The following is a 19,998-nucleotide window of genomic DNA, read 5'->3' as shown; positions in this document are numbered from 1 at the left end:
GTTTTATATAAATTTAAGGGGAAACAAACTATAAAGTAATTTTAAAAGTTAATATATTTTAAAATTGATCACTTCTTATGAACATGTCTACATTTTCAAAAAAGTACAATGCGAAAATTTAACAGGAAGCCTGGTGATCGATCACAAAAGGTACCAGTATCTCTAGCTGATCTGACAGTAAAAAAGATCCCAATTATTAATTTTACAATCTACTAACACTTACATGAACACAGAAATCCAAAATCACTAGCATCCTTTTTTCCTAAAGATAAAATATATTCTCCACGTACTCCTTACAAAAACTTCAGGGGTAAAAATTTTCTCAAAAATCCAGATCTTTTTCACTATGTAGTTTATCCTAACACTTTTCTTAATTCTTTGAAATGTATTCAATATTGAGATACACCTTATGGCAAAAATTAGTGTAGTAGAATTCACTCAAATTTCTTCTTGATGTTGAAAAGTGGCTACATGACGTACCTTCAGAGTTATGTGCCGTTTTCTTGTGTTTTCGGCAATAAACCCTATAAAAAAAATGAAGACATCAAAAATTATCAAGTAAACAAACTAAACTCGTTTTTCAAATTAAGAAAATGAGCAGTACACTTCACCCCATTCACAAGCTGGATTCCAAAAATCTTATTAAATGTCCTATGCCATTTCTCTAACCATTAAATTCCTTACCAAAAACCCCCTTTACAATGATGATGAAATGCTCTGAAATGGGAAAAACTTTTACAAAAGCCTAAAGAAAATATGACTGCTAAAAAAAACTTAAAGACAAGTTAAATAATTACATGTAAATTCCTTGTGAAGGTTTCTCTCGTATTTGAGCTTTATCATGCAATGCACAGTGGTAGTGGTATGTCCTGTGACATGTTTTCACATCACAACCAATTGTTGCTCCAGGACAATGGCACAAAGAACACATCTACAGCAAAACAATAAAATAATTATTATTAGTGTGCGATTTTGCTAAGGCCGTGATGTCAGGTTAGAGGCATATCAATCTGTCAAGGAAAACAAATTGGTTATTGAAAAGTTTTGTAACTAATAATGCTACTTTTGTTCTCTCGCCTAGAAATAATGTGAATAAAATTCTACTAGGGGTATTTTTTTCCCCCAGATTAAACACTGACAAAATTAATGGAATATTATTAATGTCTATTGTTTCACTGTGGTCAAGAGAAAATCTGAAATGTTACAAATCAGGAATGTAAGCTGTATATAACTTAGACCTTTTCACAATCCAGATTTTCCTGGAAATGGGTAACTGTGGAAAATGTCTCATACCAGAAAAAATTTTTCCTTCACACTTCCACTTAATGAAAATCGGAAAAAAACAAAACAAAACAAAACAAAACCTCACATACTATTGGGGAACTTGGTAAAATCAACTTCAAGTGAGGGAAGAAGGATAAAAAATTGAGTAGATTTTTAAATATCTCAAGCTCTAAAAATATTTTGTGATGTCAATTTGTGAAAATATGCTCATCTATTTTAATTTAATCTATGTTACTTACCTCTTGTATTATGAATTCAGGCAAATAGAAGAATGGACTCTAAACAGATTTTAATGTAATTTACCTTCTGACTTTATTAGATAATTCCTACTGTTTAACTAGCTTATGCTCTCAATGTAGGAAAAAGCTCTTCAAACAAAAAAGCACATAACAATAACTGTTAGTGGTTTTGATTAACATATCATAGTATACGGTACTGAGTGGACTTTTAAGGAGGCTATCCTCCTAAGCTATAGATGCCATGCCAAAATAAATTCACTGTAAGGTAAATCTTAAAAACTGTTTCTTGGTTGCTAGATACCTCATTCGGAACTCTTCTCATTCCTCTATTAATTTTAACATAAAGAACACTTACCATCCTAACTTTTGGATTACTTGGCCCCTGAGCAATGTGGGTATACTGAGAAGCTAATATAAATTCCAATAAAATTCCTTACACTTCTCTAAGCAAGTCAAACAACCTCTCATTCAAACTGTCATTTAAGAAATACTCCTAAGTCAGAAACATTCTCAATACAGGTACATCCCAGAAAACACGAGGGCCAGTGCCCATTATTAATACTAGGGAAATACTCCATTTCCTTAAATACAGAAACCTCAAAGTATTACTGTAAAAAGAAATATTGTGCCAAATTATCAAGCAGGAAAAGCTGTTAAATACCTTTGGGTGGCTTGTAAATTCTTGAGAAGGTGAGCATTCATACTACAGCTTAATTATGAAGTTTTATCATTTTAGCAAATTATATCTTTCATCAAAAAACACACTTACTATAGAAATTTTGGAAAACACAAGGGCAAAAAGGAAATTAAAAAAACAACTCATGCTTACCAAGCAGAAATGCACTTACAGTATGTCACAATGTTTACATGCAAGTATTTTTCTATGTAATTCTGTACATACTATTTTACAACCTGTTTTTTTTATCTTAACAAGTTGAACATTACCCCACCTCTTGAAGAACTCTACTGCAAGTAGTTCATCTTGAAATTTCATCAAAAATGGATTTGCACAGGTATATTTTGAAAAAAAAATTTTGAATTCAATTAGCAAGCAAAAATGAGAGGGGAGGGACTATTAAAAATACTGTACTTGGCTCAACACTGGCAAAAATACAGTGAGATGGGTCCTCTCATATCCTGCTGGAAATCACTGTACTCTGGATAGCAGCTTGCCTTATTTATCAAAGAGCTTTTAAAAAAGTTCTTATTGGGGCGCCTGGGTGGCTCAGTCGTTAAGCGTCTGCCTTCGGCTCAGGTCATGATCCCAGGGTCCTGGGATCAAGCCCCACATCGGGCTCTCTGCTGGGTGGGAAGCCTGCTTCTCCCTCTCCCACTCCCCCTGCTTGTGTTCCCTCTCTCGCTGTGTCTCTCTCTGTCAAATAAATAAATAAAATCTTTAAAATAAATAAATAAATTAAATAAATTAAAAAGTTCTTATTTCCTGATCCACTAACTTTACTATTAATCTAGTCTAAAACAATGAGATTCAAATGATTTATATACATATCATCTTCATTGCAGAATTGTTTACAATAGTCCAAAATGTAAAACCACTCATGGAAAACAACTGAAAAATCTTTGAATTATAGCACACCCATATTTAGAAATATTCTATAGCCACTCTCCAAAGAAAACTTAATGGCATGGGAAAATGTTTATGTATAATACTAAATGAAGAATAAGCAGGATACAAAACTATGTTAATTATGATCACAATTATGTTTATAAGTTCTTTGAAAATGGGAGGAAGTAGGTACAGCAAGATGCTGAGGGGCTGTCACCAGGTGGTTGGTTTTCTTTACAATTTCCTGTATTTTCTGATTTTTCTACAATGGGCAAAAATACTTTCACATACAAAAAATTATTTTGGGGGGAATACACTAGCAAATGCTTTTAATATCCATCTATCAGTTTATTGAGAATAAGAAGGAAACCAAATGTCCAAAATATATCAAAATTTGTCTTTGCTGGTTCTTATTTATTTATTTATTTTTAAGATTTTATTTATTTATTTGAGAGAGAGAATGAGATAGAGTGAGCATGAGAGGGGGGAGGGTCAGAGGGAGAAGCAGACTCCCCGCCGAGCAGGGAGCCCGATGTGGGACTCGATCCAGGGACTCCAGGATCATGACCTGAGCCGAAGGCAGTCGCTTAACCGACTGAGCCACCCAGGTGCCCCTCTTTGCTGGTTCTTAATTTAAATCTGCCCAAAGTATCATGAGTTAACTACAGCAATTTAGGACAGATAAAAATTTTTAAGTGAGAAAAAGCTCATTCTCACTTTTGTCAGTTCCTCAAGGAAGAAAGGAAGAAGATATTCCAATAAAAATGGTTTCAAAGAGTGGAAAATTCTTCTTAAGGTTAGCAGTAGGAATTTTTCTCAATTAGAATTTACTGGATCTATTTTAAGCAGCATTCATATAAAAGCCGAAATACCCACTTGTATATGAAATTCTGGCAAGATGCTAATAGCAAAAAGTACCCATAATAAAACTAAATATACAATTTAAACATGCTTATGTACCTATGAACACAAAATGGAAACGTAACTGTTATCTTGAAGTCTGCTATACTATACCCCCCAACCCCTAAATAATTCTTTTATCCCTGAACTCCTGTGGGACTTAAGATACAGTATTCATTTTGGTTCTTACCATTTTACTTCCTTGTACGGCTAATTATGCTCATAAATGTACAGATTTTATCCATCAGTTGTTTCTAGACTTGAGTTTTTTGGAAGACTGACACTGTGCTTTACAAAGCAGTGCTTGATAAATGTGTTCACTTTAAGCTTACTGTTATTGAAGATTTTAATATCTTCCGGTATATTTTTTCTCATTCATGTTCTAATACCTACAGATTTAACATAATAATCTTCAAGCGTGTCTACAAATTTGAAGAGTCTGATCTAGAATTTGGAAAGGTAATATTGAGAAGAACAATCCAGCTGAAGGGGCACAGAATGAAGAGAGGTGAGAATATTTGGGAGGAAAAGATTAGCCCTGTGAGATACAAGGTTGAGAATCAAGACAGAAAAAGAAAAATTAGAGAAGTTGGAAAACCAGATAGGTGGCTGTACACTTTCCTTAAAAAAAAAAAAAAAAAAAGTTATGGGAAATAAAACAAAGACGACCTCTCTTGAAAAAAGTAGAGTCCTAGGAAAATGGGATCCCCGACACAGCAAGGCTGCAGTTGGTTGGACCCAAATAATGTTATCCTGTATTTCTCTTTACATAAAACATTTGCCCTCAAATTTGTCACAGTCCCTACTGGGCTCCTAGCAGAAGGACTGTCAGCTGTCATTTAACATCAAGTTTGCACTACCCGTGACTCTTTCAAATGTGGGAAAATGAAAGTTAACCTGACAGGAACATGGTGAACTAACTGCGGACCTCTCCCCCCTGCAAAAATGTCTATCCCACACAGCAAATATTCTGTTGAGGGCTAATTTCCTGCCCCCAAAAGAAGTATAAATGTCAACTGTCAGCTTATCCTGTTCATACCCTGATTTCAAGTTCTTTAAGTAGAGGTGAAAATTGATGATAATGATTTTTCTTTTATTTTTCCTCCTCTCTTCAGTTTGCTACCTAGTAGACCTAGTAAGCCTCAAAACTCAATCACCTCTTCTGAAATGGGGAGACTGGAAAAAAAAGGCCCCATCCTAGTACAGATGTTTGCACGTCATCTTTATAGTATGGTTAGAAGCTATACTAACTTTAAAATTTTTTTTTTTTTTGCTAAGAGTTATATATATTTAGGATGTATGGCACAATATTTTAACGTTAGTGAAATGCAACTTTGTATCCTTTAACCAACATCTCCGCACCCTCCCTGCCTGTCTGTGGTAACCACCATTCTAAAATCTGTGAAGCTATCCTATGTTAACTTTAAGCTGTACCTGACAAACTGAGTCTCAAGGGACTGACCCACAGATTAAAGAGGAACTAAGTCACACGTAAGAGCCGACAAAGGGAACCGAAAGGACTATGACTTAGCTAAAGTCCTGTGGGAGCCAGAGGCTGGCACGTACCTGCTCCTCAGTCAACTGAACCAAGCCAGGGCTGAAATTCAGTTTGTAAAAGGAAGAAGTCCTAAGGAATAAAAGGAGAAATACTGCTTTCTCAGTAGCTATGGGTAAAGCTCAGGGAAAACTCAGCCAAGGGCACAGATAGACACAAAGTAAAACTAAAATGAGATTCCCAACTTCTAGGATAGGCAGAAAGGGATGGCTTTTGGGGGAAAAGCTAGAGTCTGATGGCTAGACAGAGTCATAGGGAACCAAGGGACAAAGGGCTTGCTAAGACTTAGCTTTGCACAGCTTAACTGCTATGTATGGACCATGTGTATCAGTGACTGACCACCACTGGATAGATATAAATCCTCACAGCCAAGTAGTTACTACTCTCAAGACATCTGCTCCAAGAAAAGAGCTATAAACGTACGACAATGCAAGAGAGGCTCAAATGAGGCCATATTCTTGAGTCTGTAGGCAAAGAAAACATGCCAAAAGCACTTGAGTTGGGAACAGGGTACCTAGGGTATCTGCACAGGAGACATGAGACAAAAATAAAGTGAGGGCAGTCCACCTTACACTGGTGTCTGTTGTTTTCAATAACAGGTAACACTGCCTCCAGTAAAAACCAGAATGCGGGACAAGGCAGTTGGGGTAAGTTTTCAGAGCTGCCTAAAAAAATGCTCCTAAACTCCAGGTTCATTGCTTTACTTACAGGAATAAGTGACACCTATCCAACATGGTTAGAAAGCTCAGAGTGACCTCTGAATTATCTGGTTAAGTGACAGCTGTCTGATTTACAGGTTAAAAATTCCTAAGAAGAGAGGTGCCTGGGTAGCTCAGATAGTTGAGCGACCAACCCTTCATTTCAGCCCAGGTCATGATCTCAGGGTCCTGGGATTGAGCCCCACATCAGGCTCCATGCTCAGTGCAGAGTCTGCTTGAGATTCTCTCCCTCTCCTTCTGCCCCTCCTCCTGCTCTCACTCACTGTCTCTAAAAATAAATAAATCTTTTTTAAAAACTCCTATGGGGTGCCTGGGTGGCTCAGGTGGTTAAGTGTCTGCCTTTGGCTCAGGTCATGATCTCAGGGTCCTGGGATCGAACCCCACGTCGGGCTCCCTGATCCAGGAGGAGTCTGCTTCTCCCTCTCCCTCTGTGCGCACGCGCACTCTCTCTCTCTCTCTCAAATAAATAAATAAAATCTTCAAAAAAAAATCCTAAAAACAGCACTGCATGGTAGGGTGGAACATGAACTCAGGACTGTTTCTGGTTTATGCTAGGGCTACAATTAAAAAAAAAACAGTTCAGCATTTTGAAGAGCGTCTTATAAAAGCACAAATTTCACATTATTAATAATAATAAACTTTATATAATAATTAGGTCTAAATGGAAAGCTAGTAAGCAAAAATGACATCTGAAAGCCATCAAAGTCATCAGAAAAGCACACACCTGATAGGTTAGGACCTTAAATTCCAAGTGTTTCTAAAAAACAGGGCCACTGAAAAGTACTTGTTTTTACTAGAGTAACAGACTAAATCTAAGCAGTTACTGAACAAATCAGTTCAGAAATCTTTTTAGAACTGGAGGGCCATGAACTAAGTAAGCCTATCAAGTTCGTCCTTAACCTAGTCCCCTGACCTTGCTCTGAATACCACATACTCCATACTCATACTTTATGAGTCATCACTGATGAGCAATTTAAATTCTCTTATTGTAGCTTTTCAAGGTTTTTTTTTTTTCACCTGAAAACATTCAGAGTTTTTCTGAGCTCAGATCGATAGGTTCAGGCTGTTCTCAGGTGTAGGTCTCTCAGGCTGAGGGTACTCTAAACTCTAAACATGCTGCCTGCTATTCTTAATCAGTGAAGAACGTCAAATACACATCCATGCTCAAGTAAGTACCAAGATATACCCCCAAACCAGACATAGATTATTTTACATTACTGGTTTGGGTTCTCCTCCATTAGCACAAATAAATGAGAACTAGTTATATAATGACATAAATTTACATTATTCCTAATTACAAAGAAGTATTTAATGAAGGCAAAGGAAAAAAAATTAACTTATTCAGTAATAGTCAAAGACCTGATTTTCTCCATCACTGGACTTGAAGTTTCTCTTTCGCCTTACATTCATTCTCCTTAATCACCTCCAAAGTAAAGCAAAATTCATTTTAATATAAATGACAGGTAAAATATTTGCACACATTAAAATTAATCTGCATGCCATAATCTGAGCTTTATAAAAAAATACACATATAGATGAATACACTCATGATGGATTTACACTTAGTTACACAGATGACAATGAGGCCAGTGAACAAATCTGCAGGAAGAATTTACCTGTTTTTCCACAAAAATACCCTAAGGCAGGGTCCTGCAAGTCCAATCCAGCCCACCAGCCATTTCTGAAAATAAAGTTTTATTGGAACACAGACATTCTCATTTCTTTGTGTATTGTCTGTGACTGCAACTGAGACAATATAGCTGGCAAGTCCTTAAATATTTATAATCTGGCCCTGGACACAAAGTTTGCCGACCCCTCTCCTAAGGCACTCTTGGTCCATAACCAAGAGTGTTCATCAAAAATCATTGGCGGGGGTGGGGGGGGGGAGCACGGGCGCCTGGGTGGCTCTTGGTTAAGCATCTGCCTTTGGCTCAGGTCATGATCCCAGGGTCCTGGGATTGAGCCCCTGTGTTGTCAGGCTCCCTGCGCAGCAGAGATGTGCTTCTCCCTCTCCCTCTGCCCCTCCCCCCACACTGGTGCGCTCTCTCTCTCTCTCTCTCTCTCTCAAATAAAATCTTTTAAAAAAATTATTTGGGAACCTTTTTCAAAAGATACACGCCTGCACTCCCCTGCTCACTCCCCTTCAGATTTCATAGTTGGGTAAGGACCACTGCTCTAAGGATTTAGTAGCACCACTGACCGATCACCTGGTATCTTCTGCTTCTCTGTATGCAGTGAACAGCCGTAGCATTCTATGCACTGTGGGCACTCCGTTTTGTCCTTACTGAATGCTAAATGAGCCATTCACTCTACTTTAAAATAGCACTGGCATTTAATACTTACCTAGTATTTTTGCCCACTTCCTCCTCCTTGAAACTCTCCCCCCTCTGACTTCTACGACATCACTTTCCCACTGGAACACATTTCAAACGTCACTTTCTGTGAAGCCTTCTGACTTCCCCAATAGAATTACTGATGCTCCTCCATCCCAGCTCTCCGGTGGCATTCTCTACATACTCCTAAGGCTAAACTGTATGTATTCACAGTGGCACTGCCACCGAGGTGTCTCGCCTTGTGCTTGGGACAAAGTAGGCACTAAATTAAATAACCGATAAATGGACAGAGAGAGGAATTCTAGATTCTAGGGCGAGGGCTTGACAAATACCATGCCCAGGGAAACAACAAAAATAACACCACACTGGGCCAGGGAATGTTGAAGAAACATGCAAACCCTCCTGGGTGAGGCATACACAGCTCTCCACCATCCTGAACAAACAACCACCTGGATTTTTTCCCACTAGATTTCTCTCCTTCCTTTTCAAACCACTAGAGCTGCAAACCACACTAGAGCACTGATTAACCAAAAAAGAGGAATTTTACGCTCTACCATTACTTCCCTGGCCAATCTACACCTAGCCCATTATTAAGGTTTCACGCTATTATCCAACTGAAGCTCTTCTCCAACAATCCAACAATTAATGAGTGCCCACCTATTGATTAGAACGCTATTGAGCACGAATGAGACATCAAGTACTGTGCAAAGTGTCTTCCATGCATTATCCCCACTTAATCCTATGCTAGGCCAAGAGAAGAGTCTCCACCCTCCCAGAGACCAGAATATAGTGGGGAAGAAAGGCTTGCACACATGTAACAAATACCAGGCATATCATGTTAAACTCTATGACAGAGGTGAAGTTTGAGCCGAACTTAAAAACAGAACTGAGAGGCAGCTAGGAAACAGCTAGGATGAATAATATCAGTATGTGCACAGCAGTGGGGACAAACAGATGTTTGGGAAGCCAAGAGGACAGAGAATGAGATCAAGAATGGACAAGGTGAGTTATGACTTCTGAAGGACAGGCTGAGGCCTCTGGGTATGATTTTGTATCACGAAGGCGTCAGTGCAAGTTCGAAGTCAGGGAAGTAGAGATCCAGCAATTAGCAGCAGTATGTTGGAAGGATGGGAAAGGAGGACTGCGTACAGGGTAACATTACGAAAGAAAAGTCAGCAGAGACATCCCAAAGGAGAACCAATGTGACAGATGTGTAAGAAGAGTTGAAGGTAACGGATTCAGAAAGAGAATCGGGGTTCCGGGCAGGGAAGATGATGAATAATGGCTTAGACAGGTTGAGTTTTAAGATGCCCTTGCAGGACATTTACGTACAGCAGACAAATATGCTGCCCTGATTATATTTCATTCTCCACAATGACTACTGTATATCCCTTTTCTCCTGAAAACTGCTTTGCCTGTCCCCATCCCCTCCTATCCAAGATGAAATTCCTGCCTAAGGTTTAAAGACCTTACCATTATCCTACCTTAACTAGAATCCATTACTGCCGGTCTCAATGACCCATTCTGGTAGTTAACCTATTTCCTGGACTCATTCCCCCCTCCCTTTTTTAAATGTTGCCATTTCTAGGAAGCAGTCTTACTTACCTAAATAGGCAAGGCTCCTCCCACACAGAAAAAGGTGTACCTATGAATTGTCATATATGCAGATTCATGGCATACCCAATATTTAGATCATAAACTCTCAAAATCAGATACCCCATTTCTCTAGGGTGCCAAACACTCCATTAGAACCACGTTAAACTGGTCTTTCCATTTTTAGAGGCCACAAAAAATATCTTGAGGGTAACAAAGCATCAGAATACTCTTACCTAGTACGTATATAAGATTTTTGTCCTAAAAACTAACAGTGCTATTAATACATGTTAAAAGGAGTCTGATTATGTCCGAAATCCAGTAGTATTTCCATATTTTTCAAAAAACTACTAAGCTCTAATAATTATATTTTTTAAAATCTGATTTTGGGTTGGGTAGCTTAAAAGGCAGTCTAGTATAAGCTGGGGTGATCAAGAGTTCTAGCTGTGGAGTTCACTGGCCCTAAAGTCAAATGGCAGCTCTGCCACTTAGTAGTAATAGGACCTTAGGCAGGTTACTTCTCCAGGCCTCAGCTTCCTCGTCCATAAAGAGAGAATTAATACCTCCCATCTCACATTATGATTGTCAGGATTATAAAGAATCATGTATTTAAAGTACTTTGCCCACATATTAAGTGTGCAATAAATGTTAGCTATTTCTACTATCGGGAAAAAAAAAAAAAAACAGGAAAAATGTTCAGAGGCTTTCTTTAAACGTGTAAAATTTAGTTTGAAAAGGGGAAAGTTTGGGGCGCCTGGGTGGCTCAGTTGGTTAAGCGACTGCCTTCAGCTCAGGTCATGATCCTGGAGTCGCAGGATCGAGTCCCGCATCGGGCTCCCTGCTCGGCAGGGAGTCTGCTTTTCCCTCTGACCCTCCTCCCTCTTATGCTGTCTCTCATTCTCTCTCTCTCAAATAAATAAATAAAATCTTTAAAAAAAAGAAAAGAAAGAAAGAAAAGGGGAAAGTTTAGGAGTGACCTGTGGATACTCATCAAGTATATGAAAGATTTTCCAGTTTTAATAAAGAAAAAACCCAAATACTTCCTTTAATGGAAGGAGAGAGACCTAGAATAAACAGCTTAAATTAAGTGAGATAATTAAGTTATAAAGAAGGATGAATTTCTCAATTCTGAAGAGTGTCATATAATTATGGTCATGATTCAAGTTGCTTGGGTAGAATCACAACCTCGGGATATATTTAAGAATAGCAGAGATGAAAATGTTTTGTTGGATGGCTTGGAGGCAATCTTGCATAGGGGTTGGGGAAGGTGAACTAAATGGCCTTCTGAACTCCTGTTCTCAGAGTGATACATCGGACACAGTTACCAATTCCAACGGTAACTATCCGATGTAGATACTCTTAATGATTTCACCACCTAGCTTCAACCAGAAAGAGTATGTTCTTCAAATGTACTCCTCCCAAGTATCTCCTTAAAGAAAATGAAAACGGGGACGATGATTCATATAATTTTACTTGGAAATTTGCATTTCTTGGCTCGATGGCTGGAGAATTAAGAGTAGATGGTACAGATGTGGTGTCTCCATATGGCCGCAAAAGGAACTGGAAACCATTCTGGAAAAATATATATCTGTCTTAACTGCAAAAACAAAGACTCAAATGATAAAATCCTTAGTACTCTGGCACATTCTTCCTGGTCCATCTTGGTGCCGAAAAGTAATGCAAAAGAGATGAATGTGCTCATACAGAATTGCTTTCCTCCCCTGATTTTTGTGACTGACATGAAAACCTTGGAAAACTGCTGGTGGCAGTAAGAACACAGAAACCACATACCTGTACCTCCTGTTCTGTGATCTCCCACTCTCTCAAGACTCTGACCCATCTGGTCACCTAAACACTTTCACTGCAAGCCCCAGACTCTTTTCTCTTTACTTTTCTGTTGGGCGAGTGAGCACCTATCTTAAGCCAACACCAGGTATAGGCTGGAACCTGACTTGAAAGCACCCAGGAACCAGCACTCCTATTTATTTTCAACAGGTATTCATGACCTATTTTTCACCTAGAAATCAAAGTTAAATATATGAATGCTACTCTAGCCTTATCCCCTATGTAACTTATTTAAATTCTGACAGTTGGGAGAAGGAGAAGAAGCAAAACTATGTACTAGGCTCAAGAGTTCCCTCCTTGTGACCCTATTCCTTACTACTAGATGCCCACAGCCTCAAAATAGCTTTTTAAACATCTTTCCTAAGGTAACTCTATCTTTCTTAGAACTGTTTAGCCACGGGAACATTGCTGTTTAGTAAGCAGTGATACAGCATTATCTGTTTACCATTGGCGAAAAGACAAATAAGTTAACAACCTGTCTAAAGTTACATAATGTGTCAGTGGTGGAGTTATTGGAAAAAAAACAAAAAACAAAAAACAAGCCTCATGACTTTCCCAGCCAGCATGCTTTTCGCTAGCCTACAATGCCATTAGCAGGATATTATTATTTATAAACACTAACTACAATGGGTGCTATCATTTATCAAGTCCTAACCACGTGCTAGGCACCATGCTAAGTCCTGTATAGTCTCTCTTTTAATTCTCACAATATCCCTGTGAGACAAGTCCTGTCACTATCTCCTTTTAGCAGGTGAGGGAAACATGGCGCAGAGAAGTAGATAACTTGCCCAGGGTCATCCAGCTAGTTAGTGACAGAGCTAGGATTCACATCCAAGTCTGTTACTTACTATAGCTTGTGGTCTGAACCTCCGATGTTCTTCCACTCCCTAGATCAAGGGACAAATTTAATTCTTTATAACTCACTACACTTGGGAAAAAATTAACTCCCTGCACCATACCATTAAAAATTAATCAAAACAATTTATATTAGTGAAACCTGTACAAAGTTCTGGTGCTCTCTTCACAAACAAGTCCAAATAAATGAAACCTCCACTGGATTTAGCAATGCTGCCAGATGTACATGCTTCATGTAAAACTAGGCCTTGGATTTGTTAATAGTAAGTAACATTAGAGACCAAAACGGCTCCCGTTCGGACCAGAGCTGTCATGCCAAGTGACAAAAATGCTAACAAGTCAGGACGTAGAAGCATTTTCCAGGCATATTCATAATGCCAAGGAATAAATAATGGGGTAATAAGGTTTACAGTACAACCACTTTCAGGTAAATAGTATTCTTTCTTTACATCTGAATTTGTTTTTAAGGACTAAGAAATAAAAACATACTGCTCTGTTTCTCAAAAATCAGCAAGCCTTAAAAACATGAGGAAATCTGAAACCACCAAATAAAAAATCACACTAAAAAAAAAAAAACACGAAGCATTCTATTACTACTACAGTTTTGGGGGTGGGGGAAGATAAATACTTTCAGTTAAGGTCTCACTGCCACAAAAACTGTCTGACCTCTGAATTCCCATTTGCGCCAATACTGATCCTAGGGTTTTAGACTATCCTAAAGCAAGTCTCAAATCCTTGAACTTCTTCATATTGCTTTTTTTTCCCTACTACTACAAGACTGACAACTTCTAAAAAATCGTTTATTCCTGGTCATCGAAATGATAGTTCCTAGTTCTGCTCCTCAGATTCTTTGTGAAATATGAGATTATCCAGTGCCTAAGAACATAGACTTATGTTCTGCCCAACCCATCTTTAAAATAATGGAGCACTTAATAGTGAAGCTACTGACGGCACATTTGCAGATATAATTTCAGTAAAGGGTTCAAAGGAGAAAAATAATAACCAAATGAAGAGACGTTGTTTCAATGTAAACCATAATGGATCATAAATACCAACTGAGAGGATGTTACTTTTCCAAAAGAGCAACATAGTATCCTGCCAACCTGGTTGCTAGAAGAAGACAATTACAGGATCATTCAATGTAGCAGAGTTTCACACAAACAGTAAAAGCCATCCAAAGTGATACTAAGTTATAAATGCTGGGTTATATAGCTGAACCACAGTCATACACTGCAAGTGCTAACATTTTCCTGCTGAAAGGGTACGGTCATCTTCATTTATGGAAAGGGTACGGTCATCTTCATTTATGATGACCACAATGACTTTATGATGGAAGATGAAAAGACATCTGAATTATGAAAATTCACCTGAATGAAGACTTCAACACATGATACATTCAAATTAAGCAAACTGCTTGTTTTCTCAGTCAACACAGCCTCCAAGAAGATTCTGATTCTTTTTGAAAAGGAAAACAAAGTGAATAATATAAATATTGATTCACTCCTTTTCTGTTGAGTGGTAAATAAGTTAAGCCCAACCTTGGAATTTCTGGTTTGGGGGCGGGGGCGGGGGGGGGGGGAAAGACTGCAATTTAAAATCATAATGTTAATAATGCAATAACACTGTAAACTAAGCAATTTCCTCCTTAATGAGCTTAAAATAAGTTTTATTCTCAAGAGGCAGAAATACCAACTTACCAGCTTCGTGCCTCTTTTAATTTCCTTTTGGACATCTTCAATAGAAAATCCACCAAGACTTTCGTTATCAGAGTGTGATGATACCAAAGCAGATGAAAAGAGCTATAAATTACATTTAAAAGAAATTAAGGTTCACATTTAAAGAAATTGCAGTGAAACAGTGAATAAGATGTTAACTTTACAAGGAAATTTTCTAGTAAAAATGGCATAGCATTAGTGAGAAACCATGTGTTTAAAATTTTAACTGAGTTTTTTCGTATTTGGGAGTATTCATTGTCAGGATTCTCAGGGTTTCCGGTGTCTCGGTTGCCAGCCTATACTTACCATGCACTTATGGTGCGCTGCCACCTTCTGGTTTTCAGATATAAGCAACTGTCCACACTCCTTGTCTCTATTTGACTTACAAAAGCCACATTTGCGCTGTCTTGTAGGCCCCTTTTTCTGTTCAACTGAGCTTGACATGATTTTTAAATTGCTTTTAGAATGCCACTTTAAGCCTCAAGAAATGCTACAGAGAATAAGAAGGGCAACAAAATGGTTAATTTCACTTTAATACCCGTTTGCACAGTCATGTAAGTTGTTTAATATTTAACCTAAGTTTTAACGTATGCATTTTAAAATGGCTATTTAGTATAGACAAATTAATATTAAAACCTATGATGCCTCTGTAATGAAAAAAATGAACATACGCATAAAGACAAGGTAATGAAGTAATTCAGGAAAATCAAACTGCTCCCAAATTAGGGGATATGTGAAATAATTAAAACGATTTCTGTGTGGATCGATAAAAAATGTACAATGTGTGATACTAAAACAACCATCTGCTGACATAATTAATATAAACTATTTTTCATGTATAGCTAGATGCCTCTTCAAGGAGACCAAGAATTATGTATCTAAGAGCAGAGCAGAAACTTCTAAGAGAAGGACACAATATCCAGAGTGAACAGAATTCTAAAATTGCACAATTCCTTAAAGTTCACATATTGATAAACCAACAAAAGACAAACGAATGCACTTAACCATGACTCTGAAACATTCATTTTTTAAAATCTGAATTATTTTTAAGTTTAAAAAAAAATCATGTATACATCTTTAACAAATTTTTGCTATTGTATTCCTTTTTAGAGTAAAGAAAAATTAAACTTATAACAGTCTATTCAAAAAAGCATGCTTTAGGAACCAATTATTTATTTTAAAAAACTATATCATCTGACTCTGAGGCTTACTCCAGAAGCCTCCTTATCAAATTAAAGTTACAAATGGACAGTGGAGTTCTAAATGTAGTAACTTCCACATTAAATTAGCAATATTATGTAAAAGGAAGGAAAATTTTTCTGAATGACCCTTAAATGTAGTCAAATTATAGGTAGCGGAGTCAAACAAAAAAAGGGAAGAAAAGCTCTAACATAGAAGGTTTCAGATTTACATCATCAATCTCAACATGGATTCTTAAGAATCTGAACAAGTGTAAAATCGGTGATGTGACTTGTGTAGTTTTCCCAAATCAACCAAACTAAGCAGTTCAGGATCCAGGTTGCTACAACACACATCACAATCAATAACATCTCCGATTTTTGTCTTAAAATTTACTGAAATTCTTCCTGTTTTTCTACATACTTGAATATTTTCATGATACCGTGTTGAAAATTGGACTCACGAACACTACATCGTAGCTTTCTGAGAAGCACTTGCTCCCCAACAAGAACAGTAGCAGCTGGATGCCAGCAAGGTGATAGCTGCAAACCATTCCGGGTTTTACAACATAAAAATACAGACACGGAATCAAAATTTAAGGTGAAGCCACAAAGAAACAGGTCTTTTTATCAATTTAGACCTAGGGTTGTTTTTGTTTTGCTTTATCTTGTTTTTTAAAAACAAAACTTCAAAGGCCTTGGCAGTCTCTGCGTTGATGGGTTTAACAAACTCTTAATGCTATCTACAATTTTAAATACCTCAGTCTTCCAAATGGCATCCGATACTTTACAACAGTACTGTATTCATAGCACTGGCTATAAACCATGAAACTGATTGAAAACAGGCAGCAAATACTTTTAGGATTAAAGAAAAAAAGGACATAACAGAGAAACAAAAGAAACAAAAGGGGAAGTGTGTTTGCATTTGTACAGGCAAATATGTGTTCAGTTGCTTTATCAAGAATATAGCTGCCAAAATCTTGAAAATTAACCATGCAAAACACCAAAATTCACAAATAGCGCCAAAATTTGCTATGTGAGTTCTAAATTAGCTTTCTTTACTACTATGCAATGAATAGTAGGCACTCTGAAACCACTGTAATGTATTCAGCATTTCTCCCGGTCATCCTTGGCCAGTTCAAAGGATGGCACATTACGAATCTTATCTGTACAGACATCTTTAATGTGTAATTTCTGTACAATCCTAGCCTACGCTATAAAACCGGTTTAAGATCTTAAAAAGGTCCTAGAGTAGAAAAGCACTTTTTATTCTTGAAATTAATTCTGAAAATGGTATCCCTCAAATTCTATCCGTATTGAATTCTGCCTCTTTGAATTTATAAACAGGTACATTTCTCCTCCTAATTTTGAGAATTTCCTTTTCCAGATATCAAAGACCCAAAAATCTAAGAGAGGAAAAATGGTACGCTTTATTTTGCATTCAGAAATATTCTAGTGTCTTAATCAGTTTAAATTGGTAAAGCAAACAGAAACACAAAAAAAGTGCACCAAACCAATTAAAAACTTTCCCCAATGTACAATGACTAAATGGATTTTTCCACTAAAATTCAAATAATGCATCTGTGCATATCTTGCTAATTTTTTACAGCCTTCTAGTAAAACATGAAGTAGGGAACATCATGGAAACAATGACTCCTAACAAAAATGTCTTTATCATAAAAATACAGATTTTTATCTAATGCTGTCTCATTTGTGGTCTCTAGTTAGGGAAAATAAGGGCATTCCAAGGACCAATATTAAGGGATTCATAATGATCCACACAGCTCTATGGCCTTTTAATTTCAGTATAAAAGGTTTTTCAGCGCATGCAGAGATCAAACTTTGATGCTTTTGCCCAACAATGAAACCTTTTCCTTAAAAGAAACAGAACATTATGGATAATGTTATAAAGCAGAAATAAAAAAGCAAAGGCATCGGTGTGAAAAACATCATTTAAATGTCTGGCAAAATATAAAAGCTCGATTAGTTAGGCTGAAACAATCAATGCGTTCCTGATTTTACAAGATGCTGTAAAGCACCAAGGTAGAAATAACCTGAAACATCAAGGAGAGCATTCAAGAACCCAGTCGAGAGCTCATTCAATGTCTGGTATCTGAAAGACCATTTTCACAGAAAAACAAAACAAAACAAAACAAAAACTGCAGTTCCGGAAGATCAAACAATTCCGCACGCAATCAAGCTGAAATATACAGTTCAGAATATATAAACGTGATCCCCAAAGAAGCAGTATTTCTGTCAGGAAAGTTACAGCGGAGAGAAATAAACGAGTAAGAGATGAACCGGAAGGGCACCTGAATTTGGTTGCACGATATTATTACATGTTTCGCACTGCTTTTTGCGGTTATTCAAAAGGAAACTGAAGGAATTTTCCAGTTGCTTCAAACCCAAGGGTAAGAAAGAATTTGAACTGTATGAATAAGACCTGATATTACGTACTAAGCCGATGAAAACAAAAGGTTTTTCAAAAAGAAAGGATTTTTCAACTTCCACGCAGGATATCGAAACGAACAAATTTCAAAAGAATGCCGTGCTGTTCGTCCATATAATAAAGGATGGTACACATAACGTACCGGATCCTCTCCCCGTTATTTATTCCTCAATACACACTAGACTCCAAGACCTCCCTCTAATCAAGCGCTGGATAAACTCGCAAAACTATCTTCCTCTAAAACACTTTAGCAGGTCCTTTCGGTCGGCAAGTCAGGGTCCCCTAATCGTCCTTTTCCAATCCTCCCGAATCCAGGAAGCTATCCCACCACTTTCTTTAACCCTCCTTCCCCAGGAGTTCGCCCTCAAACAGTCTTCGTTTCAGATCTCAGTTTCGCCCCTAATTCCCCCCACCCCAGAGTTCCGTAAAGCTAACCCTCTTGCCATCCTAACCATTCTTCCTCTTACGCTTCCCAAACTGGGAGTCTCCCTCCTTCCCAAATATGTCCTAAGCGATGGCAAAGACTAAAAATCCCCAGTATTTTTTCCTCCCTAAATGCTGCGCCCCCTCCCCCGAAGTCTAGGCTTAAGCCTAGCCTCTCCCTTAGCTCCTCCAAAGCACTTTTCTCAGCAGCCTCCCTGCCAAGCGCCTTCAACGAGCGGCGCTTCTGGGGTCCTTGACAATAAAGCGAGACCACCAAGAGTCCCCCTTAACAACGGGCAGGGGCGGCGGCCTGGCCATCGCCATCCTCCTTGTCTTCTCCCGCCGGGCAGAGAATGGGGGGCCCCAAGCTACCGTGGGGACTCACCGGCGGGGCCCAGAGGCGAACGGCAGCGGAGAAGCGCCAATGCGGGGAAAGAGAAAGAAGTCGGTGTCGGTTCTCCGGCAGCGCCTGGGAGCGGGGCTCTGTCGCCGGAGGTTGTTTCCTTTCATTCGAGGAGAGACGGGCTCGCGGAGCGCCCTTACGTCGCCCCCCTCGCACGCAACGACTCAACACGGCGTTAATACGTCTCGAGCGCGCCGCGGGCCCCGATTGGCTGCACGGCCGGGCAACTGAAGCCGCAGAGCCATGGCGCATGTGCGAAGGCCGCCCCCAGTACGGATCGGGGCGGCAGGCTCCGCCTCCTGCTCGCGCGCGTACCTTCTATTCTCCGGTCCGCCGCTCAGCCAAGTGTTTGGGGGCCGGATCCGAGGAGATAGAGAAAGAGATTCAAAGATATCGCTGTGGGTCGGGCGGAGAAGGGGCAGGGTTGGGACTAGAAACCACTGGACAGGGGCTCTGGGTAGCCAGTTTTCAATAGTGATTCAAGTGGGTAGGCCTGATCCCTTGCACTTGTTCACCGAGGCCTTTTCACATCCATTATTTCATTGTACTCTCGTGGCATCCCTTTGAGGTCCTCCGTTCTCTCATTTTACTGCCAGGAAAGACTGAGAAGCTCGTAGTGGAGTCAGTCGGCCTGGATTTCAATCCTCGGGCAAATCATTTTCATCCCCGTACCTGAAAAAATTTTTTTGTCTTTAAGATGGGGATTAAAAATAAGATCTCACGGGTTTATTGTGAAGAAGAAATGAGATAATGCAAGTTAAGCGTGTATGAGCGTCCCTGGCATATAACAGGCCCTCTATAAATGCGGAGATTATCATGAGCAGAAAAAGATAAGTGCTTTTCTTTGTAACTCAACACAGGTAAACGCGACAGCTAATCGAGCGCTTTCCTCTTTGATGTATGGAGCCTGACTGCTTGGGTTTGAATCCCAGCTCCCCCACTT

General features: G+C 38.7%; 1 protein-coding gene across 5 annotated transcripts in view; it reads right to left on the bottom strand.

The window, feature by feature from the left end:
- The window catches only part of PHF6 (PHD finger protein 6), a 46,635-nt gene extending 27,416 nt beyond the window's left edge, over nt 1-19,219 (bottom strand). The window contains exons 1-5 of one of the 5 annotated variants that reach the window (XM_035008837.1): nt 19,038-19,219; nt 14,909-15,092; nt 14,585-14,686; nt 798-931; nt 481-524 (exon numbers count right to left, since the gene is read on the bottom strand). In XM_035008837.1, the coding sequence (XP_034864728.1) occupies nt 481-524; nt 798-931; nt 14,585-14,686; nt 14,909-15,046 (418 nt within the window). In that variant the 5' untranslated portion in view covers nt 15,047-15,092; nt 19,038-19,219. The remainder of the gene's footprint in view (nt 1-480; nt 525-797; nt 932-14,584; nt 14,687-14,908; nt 15,093-19,037) is intronic. The other 4 variants (XM_035008863.1, XM_035008828.1, XM_035008846.1 and 1 more) reach the window with 4 other exon arrangements.
- Between the last annotated feature and the right edge of the window lie 779 nt (nt 19,220-19,998).

The sequence above is a fragment of the Mirounga leonina genome, unplaced genomic scaffold (assembly GCF_011800145.1).
Source record: "Mirounga leonina isolate KUSES-001 unplaced genomic scaffold, KU_Mleo_1.0 Mir_101664, whole genome shotgun sequence".
Classification (NCBI taxonomy): domain Eukaryota; kingdom Metazoa; phylum Chordata; class Mammalia; order Carnivora; family Phocidae; genus Mirounga; species Mirounga leonina.
Note: the sequence above shows the minus strand (reverse complement) of the source record. Positions and strands in the feature narration are given on the sequence as shown.